The sequence below is a fragment of the Diadema antillarum genome, unplaced genomic scaffold, assembly GCF_040938485.1.
Source record: "Diadema antillarum isolate AM-2024a unplaced genomic scaffold, OU_Dant_1.0 scf00000002, whole genome shotgun sequence".
NCBI classification, from domain to species: domain Eukaryota; kingdom Metazoa; phylum Echinodermata; class Echinoidea; order Diadematoida; family Diadematidae; genus Diadema; species Diadema antillarum.
The window spans coordinates 262,699-287,885 of NW_027270891.1; the positions used below are offsets into that span (position 1 = coordinate 262,699).

At 38.4% G+C, this 25,187-nt stretch overlaps 1 protein-coding gene across 1 annotated transcript; it reads left to right on the forward strand.

The window, feature by feature from the left end:
• Nucleotides 1-690: 690 nt before the first annotated feature.
• Nucleotides 691-9,252, forward strand: LOC139728904 (cationic amino acid transporter 4-like). The gene is made up of 3 exons (XM_071639867.1): nucleotides 691-2,358; nucleotides 8,058-8,166; nucleotides 9,098-9,252. Exons 1-3 carry the CDS (start codon nucleotides 691-693, stop codon nucleotides 9,250-9,252), a joined length of 1,932 nt encoding a protein of 643 aa, XP_071495968.1.
• Nucleotides 9,253-25,187: the final 15,935 nt, after the last annotated feature.

The following is a 25,187-nucleotide window of genomic DNA, read 5'->3' on the forward strand; positions in this document are numbered from 1 at the left end:
TCATCCAGACATATAACTGATTTTGAGAATCAGAAGCATATATTTAGCACAAAAGCCATTCTTTTCCTGTCATTATTTGTCTATTAGATTAGACATTTTGCTAAGGGAATAATGGTCACCTTATGCTTAAGTTTCACAAAAAAAAACTTCTGATCTTGTATTGTCACAGTGGGGTTTTTTTCTTTCTTTCGTATTACTTTTTTTTTCTTCTTCTTTCAGTCTTTTGAACAGTCGACCATTCAAAACCGTAGTTGTAGTAGAGTCATCAAGTTTCTGAAATGAAATTGGCAAGAAAAGAATTTCAAAAGAAGCTTGTTTTATGTTTTCTACAATCGATTTGTATGAATTGTTGTGTATACATGATATTTGTTTTTACTCAAGATGTCTGTATTTTTCGCTTTTTACCATTAATGTATGTATGTGGACCCCTATGGAAACCAGCTCTGCTGATCAGGGTGTTCCACCCCATGAAGTGGAAATAAATTCAATTCAATTCAAATTCAATTAATTTCATGCTCGGTTTCATCGTCTTTGCCCTTTTGTCTGTGTCACAGGGTACGAAGCCAGCAGATAGCGATGCAAGACGAGACTCCAGTTGATAACCGAGTACATACAAGAACAGCACGTGTGACTAGCAATTGGAAGCAACGCATTGATTGACTACAGACGACGTCTTGACGCATTACCATCATGGCGTGCACCTCCTGCTGGCAGCTTCTCGGCCTGTTATGTCGGAAGAAGAATCTCGGGACGGAGGAGGAAATGTACCACACGCCACTGCGCCGCACACTCACCACCTTCCAACTTGTCTTGATGGGACTGGGTGCCATGATAGGAGCAGGACTTTACGTATTGACAGGTGTAGAGGCGAAGGAAGTGACTGGACCCGCAATCGTCATTTCCTACGCTCTCGCTGGACTAGCCGCGATGTTGTCAGCACTCTGCTATGTAGAATTTGCCTGCCGCATTCCGCGCACCGGATCAGCATACACCTTCACGTACATTTCACTAGGAGAGCTATGGGCATTCTTGATTGGTTGGAATCTCATTCTGGAATACTCCATAGCAGGTGCTTCCGTCGCCAGCTCCTTTATTGGTTACCTCGATTTTCTGTGTGGAAATGCTCTGTCGAATTTTATCATCAACACACTATTGAGAGGCAAGCTATGGACGGTGTCTTTCCTTGCTCCCTATCCTAACATCTTCGCTGCTCTCTTTGTCATTCTTACCACATTGGCCATCATATGTGGAGCGAAGGTCTCTGCATGGATTAATGGTCTTTTCATGGCCATCAATGCAGTGATCATCTCGATTATCATCATTCTTGGATTCCAGAAGTCTGACATAAGAAACTGGCAAGACTATGGTGGCTTTGTGCCCAGAGGTCCTGAAAGTGTCCTCGCCGGCGCTGCGACGCTGTTTTTCTCCTACGTCGGGTTTGACGCTATTGCAGTCGCTAATGAGGAGACGGTGGACCCCCGTAAGAGCATCCCCCGAGCCACCTTTATATCGGTCGTAATCGCAACCGTTGTGTACGTCCTTTGTTCTGCAGTACTAACTTTGATGGTCCCCTATCCGGAATTGGACGTGTCGTCTGCCTTTGCCAATGCATTTGTCGTGACTGGCGTGAAGTGGGCCCAGTGGGCTGTTGGAGTAGGCGCTCTCTGCGCCATGTTCACATCAGTACTCATGAGCATGTATTGCCTTCCAAGATCCATCTATGCCATGGCGACGGATGGTTTGCTATTCAGTTGTTTGGGAGAGGTTAATGAGAGCACAGGAGTTCCAGTTGTTGCCACTCTCTTCGCTATGACTCTAGTAGTTCTCCTGACTCTGTTCTTCTCTCTGTCAGAATTGGTGGAATTTTTGTCGATCGGCGTTCTGCTCGGGTACATGTTTGTCTCTGTGGCAGTGATCATCTTGCGCTACCAGCCCGACTCACTGCTGGTCGAGGAGAGTGTGACATTAGAGATGCACACAATATCTCAAGACCACCCGAGCGCCAGCACTGATCGAGGGACCACGCCGTCACAAAGCAGCAGATCAAAAGACGAAGAGCGACTACTTGGCGACCCTTATCTTGGTGTGCCTGGAACTCTGCGAGAAGAGTTCAGAGGAGTGCCCGTTCTCAAAGAGCTGACAAGATTTCGACCTGGCTTGGTGGTGAACACGTGCCTTGGAATCTCGTTCGTCCTCTTTCTCTGCGCCGTGGCTATCCTTGAATTCGGTTTGCAGCAACTCCTCTCGGGGGAGTGGTGGGCGGTTTCTCTCCTCGTCATCACCCTGAGCGGAGGTCTCCTCTCTTTTCTTGTCATACCACTTCACAAGCAGAACGAGGCTTCAGGGAACTACTACAGGGTATGTTATATCCACAAGGAAATTATGTAATAATATGTGCTAATCATTTGCTTACATGTCACATTGGTATACACGTGTACTGAAATCTTTCAATCCTTGGTTGGGCTAGAGACCATTCAGTCTGTACAAAAATCCGTTCATTTGCGAAGGATATATTTTTTTTATCCTGTGGGGAGCAAAAAAAAAAAAAAAAAAAAACCTTCAAACTCATGAGAGTTAATTCCATCAATTTCTTTTATCAAAGTGTTCCCTATCTTATCATGAGGCAACTTCAGCATGTCACCAAAGGCACACTGCCGATGAATAATTTCCTAATATCTATTGTCATTAATTCATTCGCTATGCGGGTGGCTTTCATTTTTTTTTTAGAGACAAAATTGCTCGACGACTGATCGTACCATTATGACGTACATGCCTCCAGGATGAAAAAGGAAAGAAGGATTTTTTTTCAGAACGAAAGGCCAAACTGAAGTATGTAAACAAGCAGAAATAAACTCTTAGATATATCTAATATCATGTACGTCATTATAATAATAAGCAACTACACATAGGATACCCATTCCGCCTTAAAAAAAAAATGTATTTAAGTTACAGTTTTATGTAATGATTTGGCATATGTTTACCAAGTAATTATGAAAGAATAAGTTCTGACTAATGTGCAGCACTGTACGTTAAATCAAATATATGTATATGCAATATACTGTGTGTCTCAAAAAAATAAACACTATATGCTTTTGAAATGGCTGCCTAATAAGAAGTATATGATTCTGGGGGAAAACATTTATATGTATGGATAGTTTATGGACTCAACTTTTATATGACACCAAAAAGTCTAAAGATAACTAGAGATTGTAATTTGTCATCAGTGACAAATTAAGGTAATCCGATTTTTTTTTTAATCAATGATTCGAGTCCTGATCGCAATACGCATGACCATACACGTTTCATCTGTGTTTAGAGACATTGGCCGTGTGATGTTTGGATTCTCATTATTTGGAAAAGGGAGTCATATCTGCCAATTTTGGTACCAAATTCTGTATACACTGAATAACGAAGATACAGCAACGAATACATATGACCTTTGACCCACCTTTACACTCCCAATATGTTATCTGAGGAAAAAGTGGTTATTTTGTGAAATGATTCTTGCGACATCGTCTATACGTGTGCAAAATATGGGAAAGATAGGACAGGTATTCACCAAGATACAAGATGCAACATTTATGACCTTTGACCCTTATTTACATACCCAAGATGTTGTCCGATCATTTAGTTGTTATTTTATGAAATAATGTACGTGACATGAACTAAACATGTGCAAAATATGGGGGTGATAGCGGCTGTTTTTCTTGAGTTATTGCAAAGAAAGTTGCAGAAAGAAAGAAATATCTCAATACATCGAAGATAAGCTTTCATTTTAACCAAAATTTTGACGTGATCCCGACCCCATATGAAAATACAAAGGGCACAGATACGATAGCGCAAAGTCTTAGCTACAACATATTAAAATCTGGGAGAAATTCACCAAAGGGTAAGTGAGCTAGTGCTCGATAAAGACAATCACGTCAATTTTCACATTAAAAAAAAAATTACCTCCCATAGAGATAACACGTCATAACGAAGATACAGAAAGAAGTACATATGACCTTTGACCCCAATTTGCACAGACAAGATGGCATCTGAGCAAAAAGTCGTTATTTTGTGAAATGATCCTTGTAACATGGTCTTTGAGTGTGCAAAATATGGGAAAGATAGAACAGGTATTCACCAAGATACAGGATGAAACATGTATGACCTTTGACCCTAATCTACATACCCAAGATGTTGTCCGATCAAGTAGTTGTTATTTTATGAAATAATGTACGTGACATGAACTAAACATGTGCAAAATATGGAAGTGATACAGGCTGTTTTTCTTGAATTATTGCAAAGAAAGTTGCAGAAAGAAAGAAATATCTCAATACATTGAAGATAAGCTTGAATTTCAACCAAAATTTTTGACGTGATCCCGACATCTTATGAAAAAGAAAAAGCACACCGACGGTAGCGTAAAGTCTCAGCTACAACATATTAAAATCTGGGAGAAATTTACCGAAGGGTAAGTGAGCTAGTGCTCGATAAAGATAGTCATGTCAATTTTCATTTCCAGAAAAACTGCACTCCCATAGAGATAACACGTAAACTAGTCAAATTAGACAAGATTATTTTCAATCCATTTTTACGAGGTGATACCGTCATCCAATTAAAATTTTGTAATTTCACGTTTGAAAGAACATTAATTAAGCTACAATATACTGAAATCCGGGGGAAAATAGGCCAAGGATTAGTGAGAGACGATCGAATGAACTTGAAATTTGATGACGTCATTTTGAAAATTTACTTTTTTTACTTTAAGAAATTTGATATCTTTTAATCATTTTGCCAGCATTGCCAACCTATGATATGACATGTACAACTCATCAGCTTTTCGAATATGTAAAGAAATTGGGGGGGGGGAAGGGGGGGTCACCGTCCATCCTGACGAGTAAAATCGGATTTAAATTTGGCAGTTTTTTGGCATAGTTGCACTGTACATCGCCATTGACGCGCGCGCGGAATTTCAACTTTTACGGGCCCGTATGACGTCATACTGAGTATTGACTTATAACTTCGTAGAAATATTCCTTGACATTTCATACATCCGAACCGTGTGAAAAAACGGGAAATTTCAATTGCATATGAGCTGTACGTGCGAATATGCGCGCGCGCGTGTCCACACGCGTCCGTCCAATTTTTTTCAATTTTTCAAAAAATGCTCCAAATGATCTGAAACGTGTGCAAAAAAAAATTGAGCTCGATTGGAGCATGTCAACATTTTAACGTGCGCGTACGCGCACGGTTTAAGTGTAAACTGAAATTTAAGAAAATGTGTATAGAATGCGCTTGATTTGAACTATATGTGACGTGAATATCATTGAAAAATTCCATTCCATTAATGAGATATTAATGAAAATGTGTTTTCATATAATGACGTCATAGTGACGTCACGGTACATTAATCACAATGATTTTACAAAATCTGTCGTCTTTGTGACATGATACATATATGGTATAATTTTGAAATTGATAGGCAGAGGACTTTCTGAGTTAATCTCTGCACAACTTTTGTCCAGAAATAAAGAATCAGTACAGATACAGAAGGTGATCCGAAGGATAACCGGATCCCCTAATTCATGCTTAAATGAGCACTGCTCACTTTTGTAAAGGATATGAAAATTAGGTTGAGCAGGAATCAGCCTTTTAAATTTGCGACAGGTGAGTCCGTTGGAGCTTTCAATACTGAAGTTGATATGATGAATTTATTATCAATTTGGGTTTGCAGAGTGAATTTTATGGTGTATTAAACAATTTTTTATGCATGAGTAAACCGCAGTTGCATATATGTTGTTGGAGCATTGCAAATTTCCCTGGTAGACTCAGTGGTGTGTTCTTGTGAGTCAGGATGAGGTGATGGTACATGTTGCAATTACCGTGTTACACACTCTTATTTTTTACATCTGTGACTTGAATGAAAACCTTCGCCCCACAGTGCAGTTATTTTCAGACTAGTAGAATAGCTCATTGATTTATTCAATAACCAGATAGAGATAATATCACGTCATTATTCAAATACATTTTGTTGGAATTTCACAGCTACTGGCTACTCATTATTCAGGTTACCCATTGACTAGTCCACTTTTTGATGGTGTCTGTATGTACACTGTAGTACACAAGATCCACCCCTCCTGATTTTTTTCGGGAGTACCAATTGGTGGAATGTCGCAGTCAGCGGTTGGGCGCATTGTGCCGGTGCATGCATGTGTATGCGTGTGTTAGTGTGGGAAATGCGGACGATTAAAATCGTCCAGTATCTTGACTACCCATTGACCTGAAGAACAAATAGCTGACATCTTTGACATTCTTTTTTTCTTTTGGACAATCAATGATTAAATATTCAATTTTACACAATCTCTACCTATCATATCAAATTCAGTTTTGTAAGCTCCAACAGACTCACCTCTCGCAAAATTGAAAGGCTAGTTCCTGCGCAGCCTAATTTTCATACCCTTTACAAAGTGAGCAGTGCTCATCTTAGCATGAAATATTTTCAGATTTTTTGGTGTTATATGAAAGATGAGTCCATAAGCTATCCATACGTATAAACCTTTCCACCAGAATTGTATATTTTATCATTCGGTGGGCATTTCAAAAGTGTATAGTTGTTGGTGTTTTGTTTGTTTGTTTGTTTGGTTTTTGTTTTTGTTTGTTTGTTTGTTTGGTTTTTTTTTTTTGGGGGGGGGGGTAGACACACGGTATATTCTGCATCATGGATATACTTCTGTTTCCATACAATACAATTGCAACGTATCAATCAAGTGTGACCTCATTTAAAAACTTGATTCCTTTTGACAATCAACATAATTTTCCCCTAGATCTACCTAGCTTTTGGTATGTCCTGGTTTCTGATTTGTCAGCTCATTAGAATATTGTTATAGTCTATATTTTTGTTGTGCTTAATTGTTAAAGAGGAGAACATCCTTTTTATTAATAGAGAACTTATTATGAGGTAAGTCACAGGGGTGCACCCTGCTAACCAATTCAGAAAGGGACAGACACTGTCGTAGTAAAGAGGGACGTGCCTTGTTGTCAGATAGAAAGGAGTGCTCCTTGCCCTTAGACAGAAGGGAGCGTGGTCTGTTAGTAGTCAAAGAGGAGCGCATTCTGTCACAAACTTTTGGTCAGAGTCTGACGTCACAACAAAATAGAGTACTCCCAGCGGTGATTTGCGACTTATTGCGATTATTCGAATTCAAAGATAACTTACGCTACACAAGGGTGTATTGATGCTTATTTCCTGAAAAGATATGCTTCGATTTGTTGGAATCATTATTAGGTTATGCTACATTTGGCGCTTTTTACAATAATACCGTGTAGCACAGTATTAACAGTCGTTGAAAGTTGCAGTTCTGGGACTTTCGCATTTGAGCATGCCGTGGAAAATGCGCTACATAGATATGTAGTTATCATGAATATGTTATTATCATTACATCCAGGAAAGGACCCTGTCTGAGCTCATTCTTTGTTTGATTTGATAAATATGTCTCTACACGAAAGTCACTTTGCTGGCTGCTTGACAAGATAAATGTGAATAACCTGTTTAAGGAATTATCTATGAATGATTTTGATAAGAATAAAGAGTGTTTCCCAGTGGAAAAGTTCTTTGTTTGTTTTTTCAAGGCTACATTCGCTATAGATGATTTTTCAAGTGGACAGATATAGTAATTACTCTCGCTGCATCAATGATTATCCCATTGAAAACTAATGTGGTTCTCTGAGTTTTTCGAGAACATATAGACGTCACGTGGACGTAGGATATAAAAAACTAAGAATCCATTGTGCTACATTCATCATGTGTTTTGGAAGCGAAAATTTAAAGAAAAAATAATCCCCATTCTGAAGATTCAACTCGGGCATTCTCTTTCCCTTTCTGACACGTATGCCGCAACGTAAAGCATAAAGTTATCAGAGTTTCATTTGTAGAACGTTGTTAATAGGCGGTGCCAAAAAAAAAATGCAACGAGACGATTTAAAAATTGTATATTGTGTTTTGTAGAAGCGGGTTCACGTATAGTTTTTACTCATTATTCCATCGTCTTTATATCATACGTGCTCCTGCTACAGGTTGACTTCGTTCCGTTACTTCCTGGTTTAAGCATCCTGTGTGATATGATGCTGGTCCTGCAACTCAAGCCTGTCACCTGGCTTCGATTTCTGATCTGGGTCGTTATAGGTAGGACTCAATGGAATCTTCGTGGATAATAATGAAAAGAGCCCCGATGTGATATGTTCACCTTTCGTAATGTTATACTAATGCTTATTGTGGTCATTATTTTCTTGTTGTAGTATGGTGTTGCCAATTTTCTGTATTTTTCCTCTGTTTTTACTGATAGTGTTGAATAAATCGGAATCGGAATCTGAATCTCTCCCTTTCTTTGTCTCGGATATTTTTCTAACAAAAATCTGTTTCATTTCTTATCAAAAGCAAAAATTCCCACGATTTCTCAGTGACATAACGGTAAGGGTAGTATTGTTCACTCTGCTTCCCGAAAGAAGTATCTAATTTACGTGCTCTGTTATTATTATTCTATAAAGAAACAAAACAATAAAAGATGCTAAATGGAATTCGGTTGATATTTTCTTTATCCCATTGCGCTGTTGTGTGCTTTAAGTATTGGTGATGTCACCAGATCTTTAAAAATTAATTACTTTTGAGGAGATTGTCCGATTTTCCTAAAAGTTCACTGTTGTCTTCGACTAATATTGCCATATTACCCAACCCACACATACCAATGCGGGTGTCGTTCCCCCATTAGTGCTTGGAATTAAAGGGTATTGTGCAGTCCAATTACCTTAAATGTCCTAACACCTAATGGAAAGAATAAAAAATGATATATTTCCCCTGTCCAGAGAGACTTTTCTGTAAATCAGTCCGTGATGTTTTTAACTTTAATGAACCTCATCAAATGAAATGAAATGATTGAAGATCCTTGTGCGTGTGACAGATAATAGTGATTGCATGAGAAGTGGAGCTGTGTCCCAGTCAACTCTTCGCTGCAGTCGAATTCCTCTAATTCTAAATTGAAATCAACTTGAACTTTATTCTGTTATACATTTTCATTTGGTGTTTCGTTGATTTCTTTTTACTGTTAATATTTCTACAGGACTACTAATCTATGCTTTCTACGGATTTCGACATAGCAAGGAAGGCCGAAGAGGGGAGCAGGAACGGGTACAAGAAGAGGACGGCCATCAAGATCAACCCAGTCCATCTTATGGTAGTATAGAGGAGAGCAATAGGGACAACACTAGGGAGTGATCGTTAAAGAAGAGATAGACCTGTGATCATTCTTAAGACACAAAGCATACGTCATAAAAGTTGGATATCCAATCATGGGAAGTCGTGTGCAATACTGATGCCAGTAGAGTTCGTTGTTTGTGATGCATACCAAAAACAAAGATTGGTTTGACATCAAAGTCAAGTTAAGAAAAACACGTGTTCGTTTTGTTTCAGTTTATACAAGGCGAGCCTAATTTATGTACATTTTCGAAATCTATATATGAAAACGTGAGTTATGTAAGCGTTCGTAATATGTCACTTTACTTTCAAAACTCGTGTCTTTGTTCTTTTTCCTCATTGTTCTTGCTTCCGATGATAGTTCATTATTTTTTCCTCATTTTGTAGTTCCAGGATGTTTTGATAAAACAACCTGAGATCTACGTACGTCATGAATTTAATTATTTCTCCAAGCAACTGGTAAAATCTAAAACATTCTTTGTACAGGAAGAGGAAAGACTAGCACCACTTCTTACAAATATGATGGCTTTCGTTTTGTTTTTATAATATTGAATTACAATCAGATTTATTGGTCTTAGTAAGGTTTCAGTAACTGGGATGATGTGGGCCTTTTGAGATTTCGCAAGCATATAGTATCTTTATGAATAATTCAAAGATGAAGATATGGCAGTGTTGCTGATGATGATGATGAAGCTGTAGCATAACGGCGTCATGATAAAAATGATAATAATGAGGAGAATAACGATTGTATCAATGGCAATATTGATGACGGTGTAATTTTGTTTAGGAAATATTGACGAAAAGAAAAATTATCCAATCAATAAATTCATCGCTATTGCAGCAGTGCTACAAAACGAAAAATTTTTGTGCATTTCCAAATGCTTAAGACATTGTACGTAAAACATCCTGACATAATGTGTCGATAGAAGCATGCATGTTTTCGTTACAGTTCCACCATATATTTGCAAGACAATCCTTTCAGGTATCAAAATTACCAGGGGTCATACACATCAAGTATATCAAACACGTAAGTACCGTACAATTAAGACGTATCCGACATAAACACAATGACATGAAGTTAAGGAAATAGAACCTATAGAACCTACTAGTAAGTACAGCCGCACCAGACATATTTCAAGAACAAGGGCGAAGGACCCATTTACGGTAAATTCAAAAAAAAAAGTCACAGAAATATTAGGCGCAACGTCATCCATCGACTTTGGAATAAAATTCAAGAGTGAAGGGGAAGAGGAACATTGATCACATGTGTTTGTAAAGAGGCTGGAAATAGACTCTACGCGTTCTGTCGCTTAGTGCTTGTCCAGAGATCTTCAATGGGAGCAACATTATCAATAGATTTTAAAGGAATGGTACAGTTTCGGTTCAGATGGGCTTCAGGTTTCCAATGTTTTTATGACGAGTTTATGAGATAATGAGAAAAATTTATGAAATAATGAAAGAGCACATAATTCTAAGAGGAATTCAAACTTTACTTGATGAGAATTGGTTTTGAAATGGCTGAGGCAGGTGTGAGGTATCCAAAAATAAAGTCATCCCAATAAAAGGTAGGACCCACCTTTGATCAGGAGCGCTTTATTTTACTTTGCTTTTTGATATCACAGCCATTTCAAAACCGATTTTCATCAAAATTTTGTTTGGTGATCTTCCATGGATTCCACTTGGATTCGGGACCACTTCACCGGGTTATGATCTTTTCCGTGCGTGGGTTTTGATTCTCTCGCACACGTCGGGACCTTGAGTGTTTTACCTCTTTTGCAGAGACGGTATGCTTACACACATTGTTCAACAAGACTCGGAAATCGAACCCGTGTCATTTGGATTGGGAGGCAGACACACTACCGACTGAGCCTCATACAGAGGTTATAGAGATCTCTGGTGACGAGAGAGTCTACATCGGCCTCATATCAACCTCGTTCAAAAGAACGCAATATGCATACGCATATCAAGTCTCACCAATAGGGAAAACTGAGCTCAGTAAGTGCGTTATGGGGACTGAAAGATGAAGGCACACCCTACTTACTCACCTGGATAATCGTCAGACATACACAACTCTACTCACCCAAAACAAACCCGGTGTAAGGTGTGACTGTGGGAGGAACACTACATCATCACGGCCAAGGAACCAGTAATTGTGAACTCTTAAATGTAACTTAACCTGAAAACATAATAAGAGGTTTTCCCTCGCAGGGTATGGTTGATCCCCCCCCCCCCCCAATGTGAAATACACGCTCAAACTACCCACACCCCCGCCCCACGTTAAAACCTCTTTGAAGGCTATGGAGGCCTGTACAGTGTCATCATCAGCCCCGTTGTGTTCTGTAGCCACACACACGTATACGAAATAATTAATTTGCTTGCTTGACTACACCTGAACTATATGTCTATCTTACGCTCTATGGCTTAATAGCAGGAAACTGATTTAGTTGTTGATGAGGCATCAGCCGGAACAGAAATCCAAGCTTGGATACCATCTAAACCATCTAAACAAGCCTTTCCTGTCTATTAAATTTGGCATCATAATATGATATGATATAATTTATTGTGGAATATCAAAATTTAAATGATGATAAAAATATCATATATACATATATATATATATATATATATATATATATATATATGGTAGTGAAAGCAATTAGACTTGAGGTTAACGTTGCTCTCGATCTTGTTCTCCCTTTTAATCAATCGAGCTTTCGGCCGGTCATCAGGCCTTCATCAGGATCTACCAAAAAGAACAATAATATTATCTAAATGGCATAATGTGCCACGATATATAATGCAATGTCATATAAAACGAATATTCTGCAGCATATATATATATATATATATATATATATACATATATACCTGTATATATATATATCCATATATATGTATATATGCTTACAAATATATATATATATATATATATATATATATATATATATATTCATTTGTTTTATTTCAGCGCGGCACAAGCTTCAACCATCGCCACGATGGCTGTTCTTCATCATGTTTAGAAAATACATATTTAACAAAAAAAAGAATATGCTATCCATATAATATTTACATAATTTCTGACACTTTTGGTGTGATGGAAGAGAAAGTTTTAGTCTAAGGTTCCATATGATGCCCAAGACGCCTGCTGGTTCTCATGTTCGTCTTCCTGGGTGGCTTCATCTCGGCCTCTCTCCAAACTGTGCCAGTATCCATACGTGAAGTACACAATCACACCTGAAATAGGCGATAAGAGTCAATGCAGTGACATAAGCTTTTCTGTTTGTTACGTATACAATGCCCTCATCATCTAACTGGTTAAGTTGAAATCCATTACATGTTCCAATTTACTTTCATCAACAGAACTTAAAGGGGTGGTATAGTTTCGAAGAGATTGGGCTACAGGTTTTCAACTTTGTTTGTGAGATAATGAGAAACCTCTTACGAAATATGAGAGAACATAATGATTGAAAGATGAATTCAAAGTTTATTTGATGAAAGTTGGTTTTGAAAAATGTTAAAATATCCAAAACAAAGAAATCCTTATAAAAGCTGGAACCCATATTTTATTAGGATAGCTTTGGTTTAGTTCATTTTTTTTTATATTTCAGCCATTTCAAAACCGATTTTCATCTAATAAACTTTGAATTCCTCTTAGAATTGTATGCTTTTTAATATTTCATATAGAGCAGGAGAGTGGTTTCGAGTACATGTATCTCGCAAAAAGTTAAGAGCTGAATCCTCATCTTTATCAACACTATACCATCCCTTTAAACAAACGCAACAGTGTTTCAATTAATCCAAACAAACGGAAAATGTTTTCTTAGTTTTGCCTGTTTTGCACACACGCACACACACACACACACACACACATGTAATCTGTGAATCTCGCACAAATTACTGAGTAGGTAAGATGATGATATCAGAGCTTAAAATGTCCCCGATTCGCCTGCACATTTTTTACCACCTTGACATGAATATGAAATGAAAAATCATACACTAGTACTTCACAATTGCTCCTCTGTTGTAACGATTTAGAAAAACGATGTCTTTCGAATAAGATACAATTACTGAAATGTGGATAATCTACAAGTATTTAAATCTATGTAAAGGCTAATATCAAAGTCGTAAAGTGATAAAATTGGCGCCTTGTCTGCTTTCCTTATGTATCCACGATTGATGCCACTGTAATAATCATAAATTTGAAATTTCGCAAACACTTCAACTCTCAACCAACTTTCATGATCTTACTGTTTAAGTTGTCTTCCTTGACCCTTCTTAGTTAGGTCGCTTTAAACATGAAGAAAGGTGTCCCTTGCAACGTTAAACCTTGTGCATTTTAGTGCCGTCAAGCTAAAAGCATGAGTGCAAAGGCTCAATCATTAGTTACCACAGGTAGGTCAGTACTAACTTGCCTGTATGTTTCATCCTAACACCCTGGCCAGTAAGGTTCTCGCACACATTAACTGACGTACATGTTACAAGGAAGGGTTCTTCATATGAAATAACGCATTTGAAAATAGGCGTGTGAATTGAACGCAATTTCAAACAATGAGAAAAAATCACCAAGAACGCTTACCAATGGCTACCCAGACAAGAAACCGTATCCAGGCGGCTGTTCCTAACTTCATCAAGAGCACGAGATCAAACAAAATACTCAGAGCTGGGGTTACCGGTACACCTTTCATCTGCAAATCACATATCAAAGATAAACATTTATGAGATTCTAGAAGGAATTTCAAGTCTTGGTAGTCGGATAGGAGTTTGTTAGATTGTTACCTCTGTCAGCAGGTCAATTGATGTAACTGAAAAGGATAACATTCCCTTTAGCAATTCGTTAAAATCATCCCTAATGATTAGAAGAAATGCAACTCTTGTATCTTTTCTTACAGAGAACTTTCTTTTAAATGTTTATATTTGCTCGTCACTAATCACAAATCACAAACTGAAAATTTTTGAGCAGCTGATTGGTTTCAACTGGAAAGCCACATTATCGTCACATTTTCAAGTGATCACGTGACACTGTCTAGCAGTCTCTTTCTTTTTTTTTACACTCACACATGGTCGTTGAAGATGTGACAATGAGAGCTACTTCACTTTTTTACATTCTGTCTTGTTAAATATTTGTATCTATCAAAGTCTCCCGTTACCGTTTACTTCCATTCATAACTTTTCACTTTTTGTTGTACATGGGTAACATTAACCCACGAACACACACATAAACATAAGGCTCGCATCATCTATTGGGTCTACACGCATTGGACAGTAACATAAGATGTAAAAGGTAAGCATAATGGAAGGAAAACGAAACTACACTTTAAAAAAAAACAACATATTCCCACGTTCGAAGATGAAATTACTCGTGGACACTCAGGTGAATTAAGCTCATTCTTTGCTCCAATCACATAAGGGTTGATTCATCTACAAGAAAGTAAATGTCTTCCAGGGGTCTCCGTCACTTGGGAATTTGATTTCTTTTCCTTATAAAAAGAGTTTCTGTTAAGTTCGATGTGATTGTTCAAACAATAATTGTGCAATCGAAAGAGCGGAAAAGGTGAAATAGAATCACTGACAGAATTGGTCTCCTTAACTAGACAGTGATATGACACATGACTGTTGTGTACCAAAAAAAAAAAAAAGATTATCATGAAAATTTTCCCAGGAGGAAAATGAAGGAAGGAGAAATGATCAAAATCGAGAGACTCTATTAGACTATTGGCAACGTCTTTTTTGTTTTTACACTTACGGTAAAATAATTCTCCGATGTCTTGGCCTTGTAATGCAGAGGAATCAGGAGAAAGGAGAAAACGGCAGCGAGTTGCAGTAGAAGGAGGGGAAGAATGGCGTACCAATCCCCTTGTAGGATGAGAGGACCTCCCTTTTCAATCACAGCAAGAGAGCACACTTGGAAGGCGATAGAGAGGAGGAGGCCCGCAAGCACGCAGCGACCTGGCTGAAGGTTGGCAAGGTGTCGTAAGACAGGCGTATTCCTGTAGCATTGCTTCAGAGTCCCTGGTGTTTCAAAGGCTGTATGTCCACAATGATCATCAGATGTGCCAGGGCAGTTCTCACCGCCTGCACTTGATGTAACATTTTCATCTGATACTGGTAATAGCTCAGACTCGGCTGATGATCCTGTGTTGGCAGGTGGTCGATATCGGAGAAGAATTACTGAACAAGATACAAATAAATAAGCGCTCAAAACACCGACAGAAAGAAAACTTATGAGTTCTTTTAGTGAGAAGAGAACTATGACGACATTGCACAGACATACGAAGGTGATAGTGGCCCAGACAGGAACTCTGGTTGTTTCATTGATGACGGCAAGTCTCTTAAAAAGCAGTCCATCTCTAGCCATGGCGTAGGCGATTCGGGGGAGCCCAAACAGCGACCCTAAGATGACGGTTATCATCCCGCATATTGCCCCGAAGGCCACCAACCATTTCGCCCATTCGTCTCCCCTTAAGGCAAGAGCACTTGGAAACGGTGAGTTTGTGTTGATTGCTGAATAAGGAACTAATAACGTCAAAGAAGCCGCGGTTATGATATAACTTACTGCGGCAATCAATAGAGACGTCACTGTAGCGGCCGGGATACTCTTTCGAGGATTGGTAGTCTCTTCACTGGACAAGGCGATTGAATCAAATCCCACGTAGGAGTAGAATAGCGTCCCGGCCCCCGAAACGATGCCACTCACTCCGTAAGGTGCAAATCCACCATAATCTCTCCAATTACTTATGTTTGCATGCCGTAGTCCTGCGATTGTAAATATACATATCACTGTAATGTTAATGAAGAGAAATAATGTCATTGTTCTGGCGGACATTGATACTCCACCTATTACAAACAGAGAAAGGAGTGTGACTAGAATCACACCCAGGAAATCTGGATAGGGTTCTATGAAGCCTAGATCTAGATCCTTTCCTCTCATGATTTGTTCTGTTGTAAAGTTCGATATAGCATTGCCGCACAGTTCGTCGATAAAACTACTCAATGTCTTTCCGACAGCAGCTACAGAGATGACGTACTCTAAGATGAGGTTCCACCCGATGAGAAAAGCCCATATCTCACCCATTACCACGTACGTGAAGATGTAGGCAGACCCAGTTCTAGGTATGTAGCTGCAGAATTCGATAAAGCATACAGCTGCTAGCAGGGCGACGATACCAGCTATGGCGTAGGAAACTATGATTGCCGGGCCCGTGATGTCTCTAGCCACAACCCCAGTAAGGACGTACAAGCCTGAGCCAATCATGTTACCTGTGCCAATTGCAATGAGTTCCACAGTCGAAAGAGATCTTTTCAGATTGGTTTCCAGCATCCGATCATCGGAAGGAAGGGTCTTCAAACGGACCAACCTCGACAAAACTTGACGAATCGTTGACGACATTTTGGACTGACTGACTGACTCTTGAACAAATCCTTAAGTGTTGCGCAGATGTTCCCAAAAGACTTGTCTTGGATTGGGTCGAGATCTTCCAAACAACCCCCTGAAAAGATACAATGATTTATTGAAACATGAGTTGCATTCATTTTAAATAAATTTGCGAATTCTAAGCCTGGGGAATATGTTATGTAATGTACGTGACAAAGAGAAATAAAAACATAATGAGACTTGAACACTTCAAACTCAGAATTACCACGCACACACGATAAATCAGTTGGATACCTACGAAAGCATCCTAAAATATCAGGAATCCTATGGTTTTCCGTGGGTCTCTGTGGGACTTATAATGGTCTTGTTTGATGTGTTGGTATTGATTGGTTCTGATATATCTTGGTCTCTACTGAACTTGTTGGAATCTGATAGTTTTTATCTCATATTCTCATATATATATATATATATATATATATATATATATAATACTATATATAATATTATAATACTATAGGCCTATATATATATATATATATATATATATATATGTGTGTGTGTGTGTGTGTGTGTGTGTGTGTGTGTGTGTGTCATTGAGAAAATGAACACAATAGATGTCGCATGATGCCGGCTGGTGGTCAGAAGCTTTCGACCTCAGGTCGTGCGACATCTACTGTCTTCATTGTCTCAATTATATCATTCTTCCCACGAGGACAGAAGCGTTCGGTAAAAATATCAGCATCATGCATCCCACTATATGTAATTATATGTACCATCTGGCAACATGCGTTAAACAGGTGAATATCGCAACAAGTTGCAATAACGTCTAACGATAGTGACATTTTTTAAAACATGTGCGCAGTAACATTCGCGAGTAGCCATGTACAAGTGTGAGGCAAAATGCAGGGGGAAATCTTAATTTCCTCTCCGGTTGTCTATCAAAGAAGCAGCTCATTCAGAAGTATTGCCTGTGTAATCACATAAAATTGTTTCCTAACCTCAGGTCATCTAATAAATTTCTCGAGCAATCGACCCTCATTCACAACGAATGCTCACAATCATTTTTCACGGTATCATATGCAGTGCCTCTCACTACACAAAGTCGTAATCCCCCGCTGTGTTGAAAAAACGAGTGATTCCGTTGCATTAAGCAATGGAGCAAATAGCTGGTTAGCACAAAGAATTCATAAAAAATAACTGAATACACGAGCGATAGTCACCTTTTCAGACCCCTGTGAAGAGAAGAAGAATACGTGTACTGCTATTCCTCAATGTGCAAGCCATGCGTACGTTGGGAAAAAAAGATCGACTCCCTGTGTAGCAAAACTCCAACAAACTGTGCCCCATGCAAGAATACGAGACTTATGAGCTAGGGGTGATAAGAACAGGTAGTGCTCCTAGTACAATAGGCTCCCAGAGTCGTTGGAGAGGAACCGTAGTACCTTGCAAAGTTCACGGGACAATAAGATTGTCACGGTTGAGGTAAGACCCTCTATACGGCAGGGTAATCGGACAAACACGATTTTACTTTATTTGTTTATTTTTTTATTTTCGGGTTAGCGTTTCCGATGACGTATCTCTCAGATGTAGCTTCACTTTTATGATATGACAGTGTCCTTATTAAGCAACAAATACCAGAGAACTATGTATACCTTACCCGTAAGCATTCGGATTAATCGTGGCATTCTGTATAGATTTGGGAGGTTTCTCCCTCCCTCTCTCTCTCTCTCTCTCTCTGCGGTTTTTGATTTTCTCTCTCAATATAGCTGTTTTGGTCAGAAGAAGATGTAATATGGAATCGACGAGTCGCAAAATTGCATTGACAAAAGTAATGGAGCTCGAAATGTACCAAGATCTTACTATATACAAATGTATACTCAACAGTGGAATTTCTTTTCGTGTGGGTAATGATTATAAAGATAGAAAGAGAGGCTTGCAGGGCTACGCAGATTATTGGTTAGTAGGATTATAATGCGTGTGAACATGAGTGTGAAGTACATGTTCAGTCATTCACCGATTTCACTTCAAGCTACACGGCCGCTTTATATTTCTCTGAATTTAGGCCTACATGAAATACTTATAAAATAATCTAAGATGGTTATCACCTGAACTCAATTATCTGTTCCTGTTAGTCATTCTTCTCTTCTATGCCCTTTGCTTGCACTTTAGAAGATCATGGTATTGTATGTATACCTTACAGTGAAATTCAACATGTTCTTCTGAACGTAGTTGTAGTACATCTTGAATAGTAGTCTAGCAACCTATTATGACTCAAGCTCGAAAGCAGGTGTTTATTATTAATACTACCTCGTTATTTGCTAAACAAAATGCTCGCATCTGATGTTCGGTGTTTCCCAGTATAATGTATCATTACATGCATTTACAGGAAAATTGGCAGGCTGGCAGGAAAAAATAATTATATTTTCGTTTGACTACGCAAATAAGTAAATAACTATGTATTTCAAAGACTTCTAGCTTGGTCACAGCTGCACATTCATCTGCACGGTGATTATAAGCATGTCCCCAAATTTCATCAGCTAGACTGATATAATCACGTCTACGCTTTGATAAAGGCCCATCTGTAACTATTACAATCCAGCACTATATACCTTAGCTTAGTTTTAGACATTCTCTAGGGTTATTTTGCGTTGGTAGGTAGCTGTACGTAAGTTCTTTCCTCCTTTTTATGTTTTGGTCTCCCATAAAATGGCAACAAGTTGTTAACGTCAAGTTTTGACATCCTTCATCGCACGAGGAGTGTATATAGATATCATTTCTGAATGAAGATTCAAGAATATTCGTCGTCTGAAAAAGAAAACACAGAAATTCTGTACATGGTTGAATGATACATGTACAGAGAGTAGAATGAGAAAGAAAATGCATATTGTACATACACTCTCATCATAATACGAAAACATCAAAAAAGGCATAACTATTGAACCCTTCTTCTATCTTCTTTCAGTTAACCACATAGCGTAATTACGGGTAATTACGTAAGAAAAGAAACAGTTGAGATCTAAATTCAAGCTATGTGAGAGAAGTCACAGAGAAAGAAGATGGGATAAAGGAAGATATAAAGCGAGAAAGAGTCTGAGATAAGGAGAGAAAGAGCTGGGTGTGAGAGACAGAGATACTTACGAGTAAATACATACCCAGTCACACGAAAACAGACTACACAGTCACCAGCCAGAATACCTGATGAAAATGTTCAAACATTAATTGATACGAATGCCGGTGTGTTCAAACTACAATGTACTAATACTGTAATCACAGTCAGAAATAGTGTGTCATATGGTTTTAAGACCGTACACCTACTTAAAAAAAAAACAACTTTACTTATGACTAACCCATCATGCACAAGTACCGACGCACATGTTTACCGACAGACATATGGACATTTCAACTTTGTACATACAAACACAAATACCAACACACACACACACACACACACACACACACACATACGGTCACACATCAACACAGACGTAATTATTTGTTATTCAATAATTAATACAAATATGAGAAATGCAGTTTTGCAGATTACATGGTATCATTTTTAAGCATGTATAATCAATCATCACTGATCATTGCATTTCAATAACAATACACACTGCCATATGGCTGACATCTTGAGTAAAAGAACGGGAAATATATACGGGAAATATCTTATCATCACGCAGCAACAGTAAATCAATAAAGTCCTTAATGGGATACAAACATTTTCAGTTATGTTTCTAAACGAAATGAGAAGGACAAAAAAGGAAACGATCACAGGTAATATGTAGCATCATGTAGGGTTGCCATATCTAAAAAAAAAAAAAAAAAAAAAAAAAAAAAAAGGATGTTGACTGGTATAAAAGGGTCATCACGTCCTTGAGATGGTTCTTACCCCCTGGGCAATTACCCCAGACCCTTTTCCTGACCTTGACCCTAACTCTAGTCCTAACTGTGAACCTTCTCCTAACCCTAACCCAAACTCTAACCCTAAACCCAACCCTAACCCTAATCTTTACTACTACCTTATTACCAACCAGTATTTAGCCGGGGGGAATTGCCCTGATACGCTCTGAGATTTATTCATCAAACATATTTATTTAGGGTTTTTTTTAGAAATCGTGGATTCACGAATCAGTCATACATTACCTAGGCCTATACTCTCAGAGGTAGTGGCTCAGAAACAAAGATGAATGTACGATTACTAACATCGCACATCAATGAACGATGTTAACGGAACTCTATAATGGATATATGAAGAGCTTATTTGCAAAAGGGGCTAGATCCACTTTTGATGAAAATTGAGTTATTAGCATCACTGCACAGAATTCCATTTGAGTAGGTTACGGTGAAAATTTCAACTCCAGACAACCATTTGAAAAGAAATTATAGCAAAATTAGATTTTGATTTTCCATACACTTGTGTAGAAATTCTCACAAACAAACCAGTTTTTCTCTAAAGTACTAAAAGTGGATCTAGCCCCTTTTGCAAATAAGCTCTTCATATATTGACTTGTGTTGATTGATGGTATCCTCAAAATCACTTTATGTGGCCGAATAAATGTCTTAATATTCTAAATACGTACCATATATTTTATAATGATTTTTCTATTTTTCTTCAGATTACTTGGATGCGCCCACAAAAGTCTTCCAACCAAGATTCTGCCAGTGACGCCATCTGTCAATCATCGCTAAGGTTCTAATGTGATTAACAAAACTCACTGAACTGCAACTTTCATTAGAATAAACATAACTTGCGTGTTGCAACTTGCGTGTTGCCATGCCAGTGATATGAGATTGACAAAAAAAAAAAACTATCGGGAAATATGCAATGATATTCTAATCATCATATTGATAATTTTGCAAGGATTAAAATATGTTTGTTTGTACACATCTTATTTCATTTTCGGCTTACGGCATCTTACTTCATTTCCAGATTAACGGACCTTCGGATTAAAAAACCTTCGGAGTTCACGATCCTGATTGCATATTGTACTAAGAAATCGTCGGCATAACGAACCTTCGATAATAAAACGCCACAAATGTTCGGATTAGCCAACCCTATATCAAATATTCATTAGCAAACATCTAGGTATACGATTATGTATGTTTTGTAATAAATGAGACTTCTGAATAACGCATCGTATTTCATTTTTTGATTAACGAACTTTCAGAATAACGAACACCAGTGTCGTTATCCCAGTCTGTCTGGTGTCCACTGTTGCCCAATAAACTTCATATCCTCATCCCGCCCCTCGTGTTATTTGTGTTTCTAAACATATGATACATAATGTTGTCATTGCCATGCACTATGATGAATCCAAGCAATGAGATAAGGGCAATTAAAGACCGTTTTTGTATATTCACTAATGTCTAAAAGAATCTCAGGACTTTTTGCTTGAAAATGCTTTCATTGCAGAAAGGATATTTCCTGAGGAAATGTGAGTGTGACAGAACCGTCGTTCAGTCACTTGAATCCAAGACATGACGTATAAAGCAGCCCATTAAAAACAAAACAAAAACAACAAACACACCTCGTTTACCTTTACTTGTTTCTTCGTAATGTTTTGACATTTGCACCTGCGGCAATTGCTCCTGTCTTATTTTCTCCAAGGACTTAGGATGGTTGTGTTATGATTTTAGGTTTGATTTGACGTGAGAATTTATGACAGGGGCTAGGTTTATTCTTGTGGGTAGAATTAATGCTCGCCTTAGTGTGCAGAATATTCCGTGGGAGCAATGCTTATTGTTGCAGGAGCAAACGTCATGTAGCGTCGACAATAAACACAAGGGAATTTAAATGCTAATAGCGCTCACCATTATACAATGAAAAGACCTATTCTCAACCGAATCTCCATTATTATTCGTAACATATTTTGCTTTATACAAGTGAATAGATACACGAACAAAGCAAACATGATACAAGGAATGATGCTTTTCATGTGATGAAAATGCTCCGGAAGCCAGAGCAGAGATTAAACATGGTAAAAATAGATTTGTCAATAACTGCTTGATTGACAAGTTTTGAACAAATATGCTGATCATGGCCAATTTGCGCACCAATGATTGTCAATAAAAGAAAACAAAGCAGGTTTCCCCCAAGAGCGTTTATGACTTGTTTTGGTAATACACTTGTACAGCATTTAGACATATTGGCCAGAATTCACAAAGGTCAAAGGTGGTACAATCATGTCCATGGTTTAAACCATGGACAAAGACCCTGGGGCGCCAAATGTCGCATGGAATATTTCGTTACGAAATCAATCATTTCGTCGACGAGATGAACATTTCGTGAACGAAATTATTATTTTGTCGCTCGTCGACGAAATGTTGTCATTTCGTTACAAAACAATAATTTCGTCGATGAAATGATTGATTTCGTAATTCGGGAATTCGGGAAATTGAGACTGAGACTCATTATAGTAAATTCTGTTAGATGCTTCCATACTTATAGACATCTTGAAACACGAAAGGGAAATATATAGGAGAACCTGACTACTTTCATACTATAACAAGATCTCTCAAAGTAGAATGCAATGATGACAAATCAGCATGGAAAAACTGATTCTTCCTCTGTTCCTTTCATTCCTTCCTTCCTTTACTTATTTCTTTTCAAGATCAACCTTTCACGATATCAGAGGTCATCACACGAACGAGTGACGTCACCGGCATACAGCCCACGAGTCATAAAGCCCATGAGTCATACAGCCCGCGAGTCATACAATCCACGAGTCATCCAGTCTATGTACTCAGCATCAAGTAAAATAGTCTCATGAGCTATACGGTTCACAAGCACGACACCAAGGCCCACGAGACCGGCATTACGTCGCAGGGCTCACTGTACGCATTGTCAGTCTCATGGGCCTTTATATACCCAGTGTCGAGCTGTGGGGCCTTCTTTCTAGTGTAGAGCTCATGGGCCTTATTTGCCTACAAATATTGAGCTGGTGAGCCCTTTAGACTATAGTGTTGAGCTGGTGGACTGTCTGACTGGTGGGTTGTATGGCTCATGGACCTTTTTTCAGTGCCGAGCTCGTAGGCCGTAATATTGAGCCGTCGAGCACGTCGTATGACCCCAAATGAACGCTTTGTGATACTGATGTGTTGTCACTACAAGTGACTACCATGTACTCACGACATGTCAATCTGTCATGGAAAAATGTTCTGATCAATTCAGTGCTTATTTACGTCGATGTAGGGCAATTTGTCAATCAGTTGCAAAAAAAAAAAATGTTATTGTTACAAAGTCTTAAAAAAACACCAAATGTTGGCGTGGTTGGGTTGTATTAGCCAAATCATCGACCAAATACATGATTTGTGTTGCATTTTTGGATGAAACAGTGGAAGTGGTGTAAGGCAATTATAGATATTGCAGAGTCATAATCAACTTAGGGTGCGTTTATCAACTCCATTTCTCGACAGAAACAGGTTATCCAAATAGCTTTCAAGGAATTTTTACGAGTTGATAAACGCAAAGCTGTTTTGAAAGCCCTTTGGGAAAGCCTTTACGAAAGGGTGCGTTTATCAACTCTCCTTTCTCAGCAGAAACAGGTTATCCAAACAGCTTTCAAGGAATTTTTACGAGTTGATAAACGCAAAGCTGTTTTGAAAGCCCTTTAGGAAAGCCTTTTCGAAAGCCCCAAATTTGTGGTTATCCAAACAGGTTTCCTAAACAGGTTTTCAGAAACCTGTTTGTAAAAGCCTTTTGGAAGTTGATAAACGCAAAGCTGTTTTGAAACGGCTTTGTAGTATTGTACTTCAGTTACGAACAATGCACGCCTTATGACCTCTTCTCCTCGGGTCGAATTGCGCAATGCAGCTGTGCAGTGACAAGCCAGTTAAAAAATCGTGTTCACGAAGAGAGTTGATAAACGCCACTATTTTTAAAGCCGTTTCTAAAGGGCTTTGGAAAGGGCTATCGAAAGCCGTTTAAACAGGGGAAAGTTGAGAAACGCAGCCAAAGCCTCATGCCGCCACTCAAAATATTTGAAGTATATGTGCTAAACTGGAGCTGCCTCACAGATAGGAAGACAATTGATTCATATGGCATTGCATCATGACTCGTCACTCTCAAAGGAAGATATGTCTTTGTGATGGTAATTGCTTTTCGCCGTCGCTTCTTAGAAAACAAGCGGCACATTGATAGGCAGTCAGGGCTTTGGAAAGGGCATTCGAAAGGGCTATGGAAAGGGCTTTCGAAAGGGCTATAGAAAGGCAAACTCGCTCTTACACTATAATGACTATTGAAAGAAAAGATAATTCATAGGAGAGAATTGAAATGAAATAAAATAAAATGAAAGACAAAGAAGGCATTAACTGTGCCCACCATGGATTATATCACATGATATTGCAGTATCTGTACCCTACCGTGGATTTTTTAAGGTAGCAAACACAACAAATTTCTTTTCACCAAGTAGATTCTCCACAAACCCTTAAAGTCATGATGTTTGTATCAGACAAACTTAAGTACAGACATTCAAAGTATGATACAGATGTGCTGAAGTATCAAAATTGCTAAATGAAGTAAAAACACAAAAATAAAAGATATACAACTTAACGTAATATTATATCCTCAGAATGAAATAGTTAC

Excerpts from the sequence above, each read along its gene's own strand:
- LOC139728904 (XM_071639867.1), top strand. The coding sequence starts at position 691 with ATGGCGTGCACCTCCTGCTGGCAGCTTCTCGGCCTGTTATGTCGGAAG. Across the intron at positions 2,359-8,057 it reads CTTCAGGGAACTACTACAGG|GTTGACTTCGTTCCGTTACT; the intron begins GTATGTTATATC and ends CTCCTGCTACAG. Across the intron at positions 8,167-9,097 it reads TCTGATCTGGGTCGTTATAG|GACTACTAATCTATGCTTTC; the intron begins GTAGGACTCAAT and ends ATATTTCTACAG.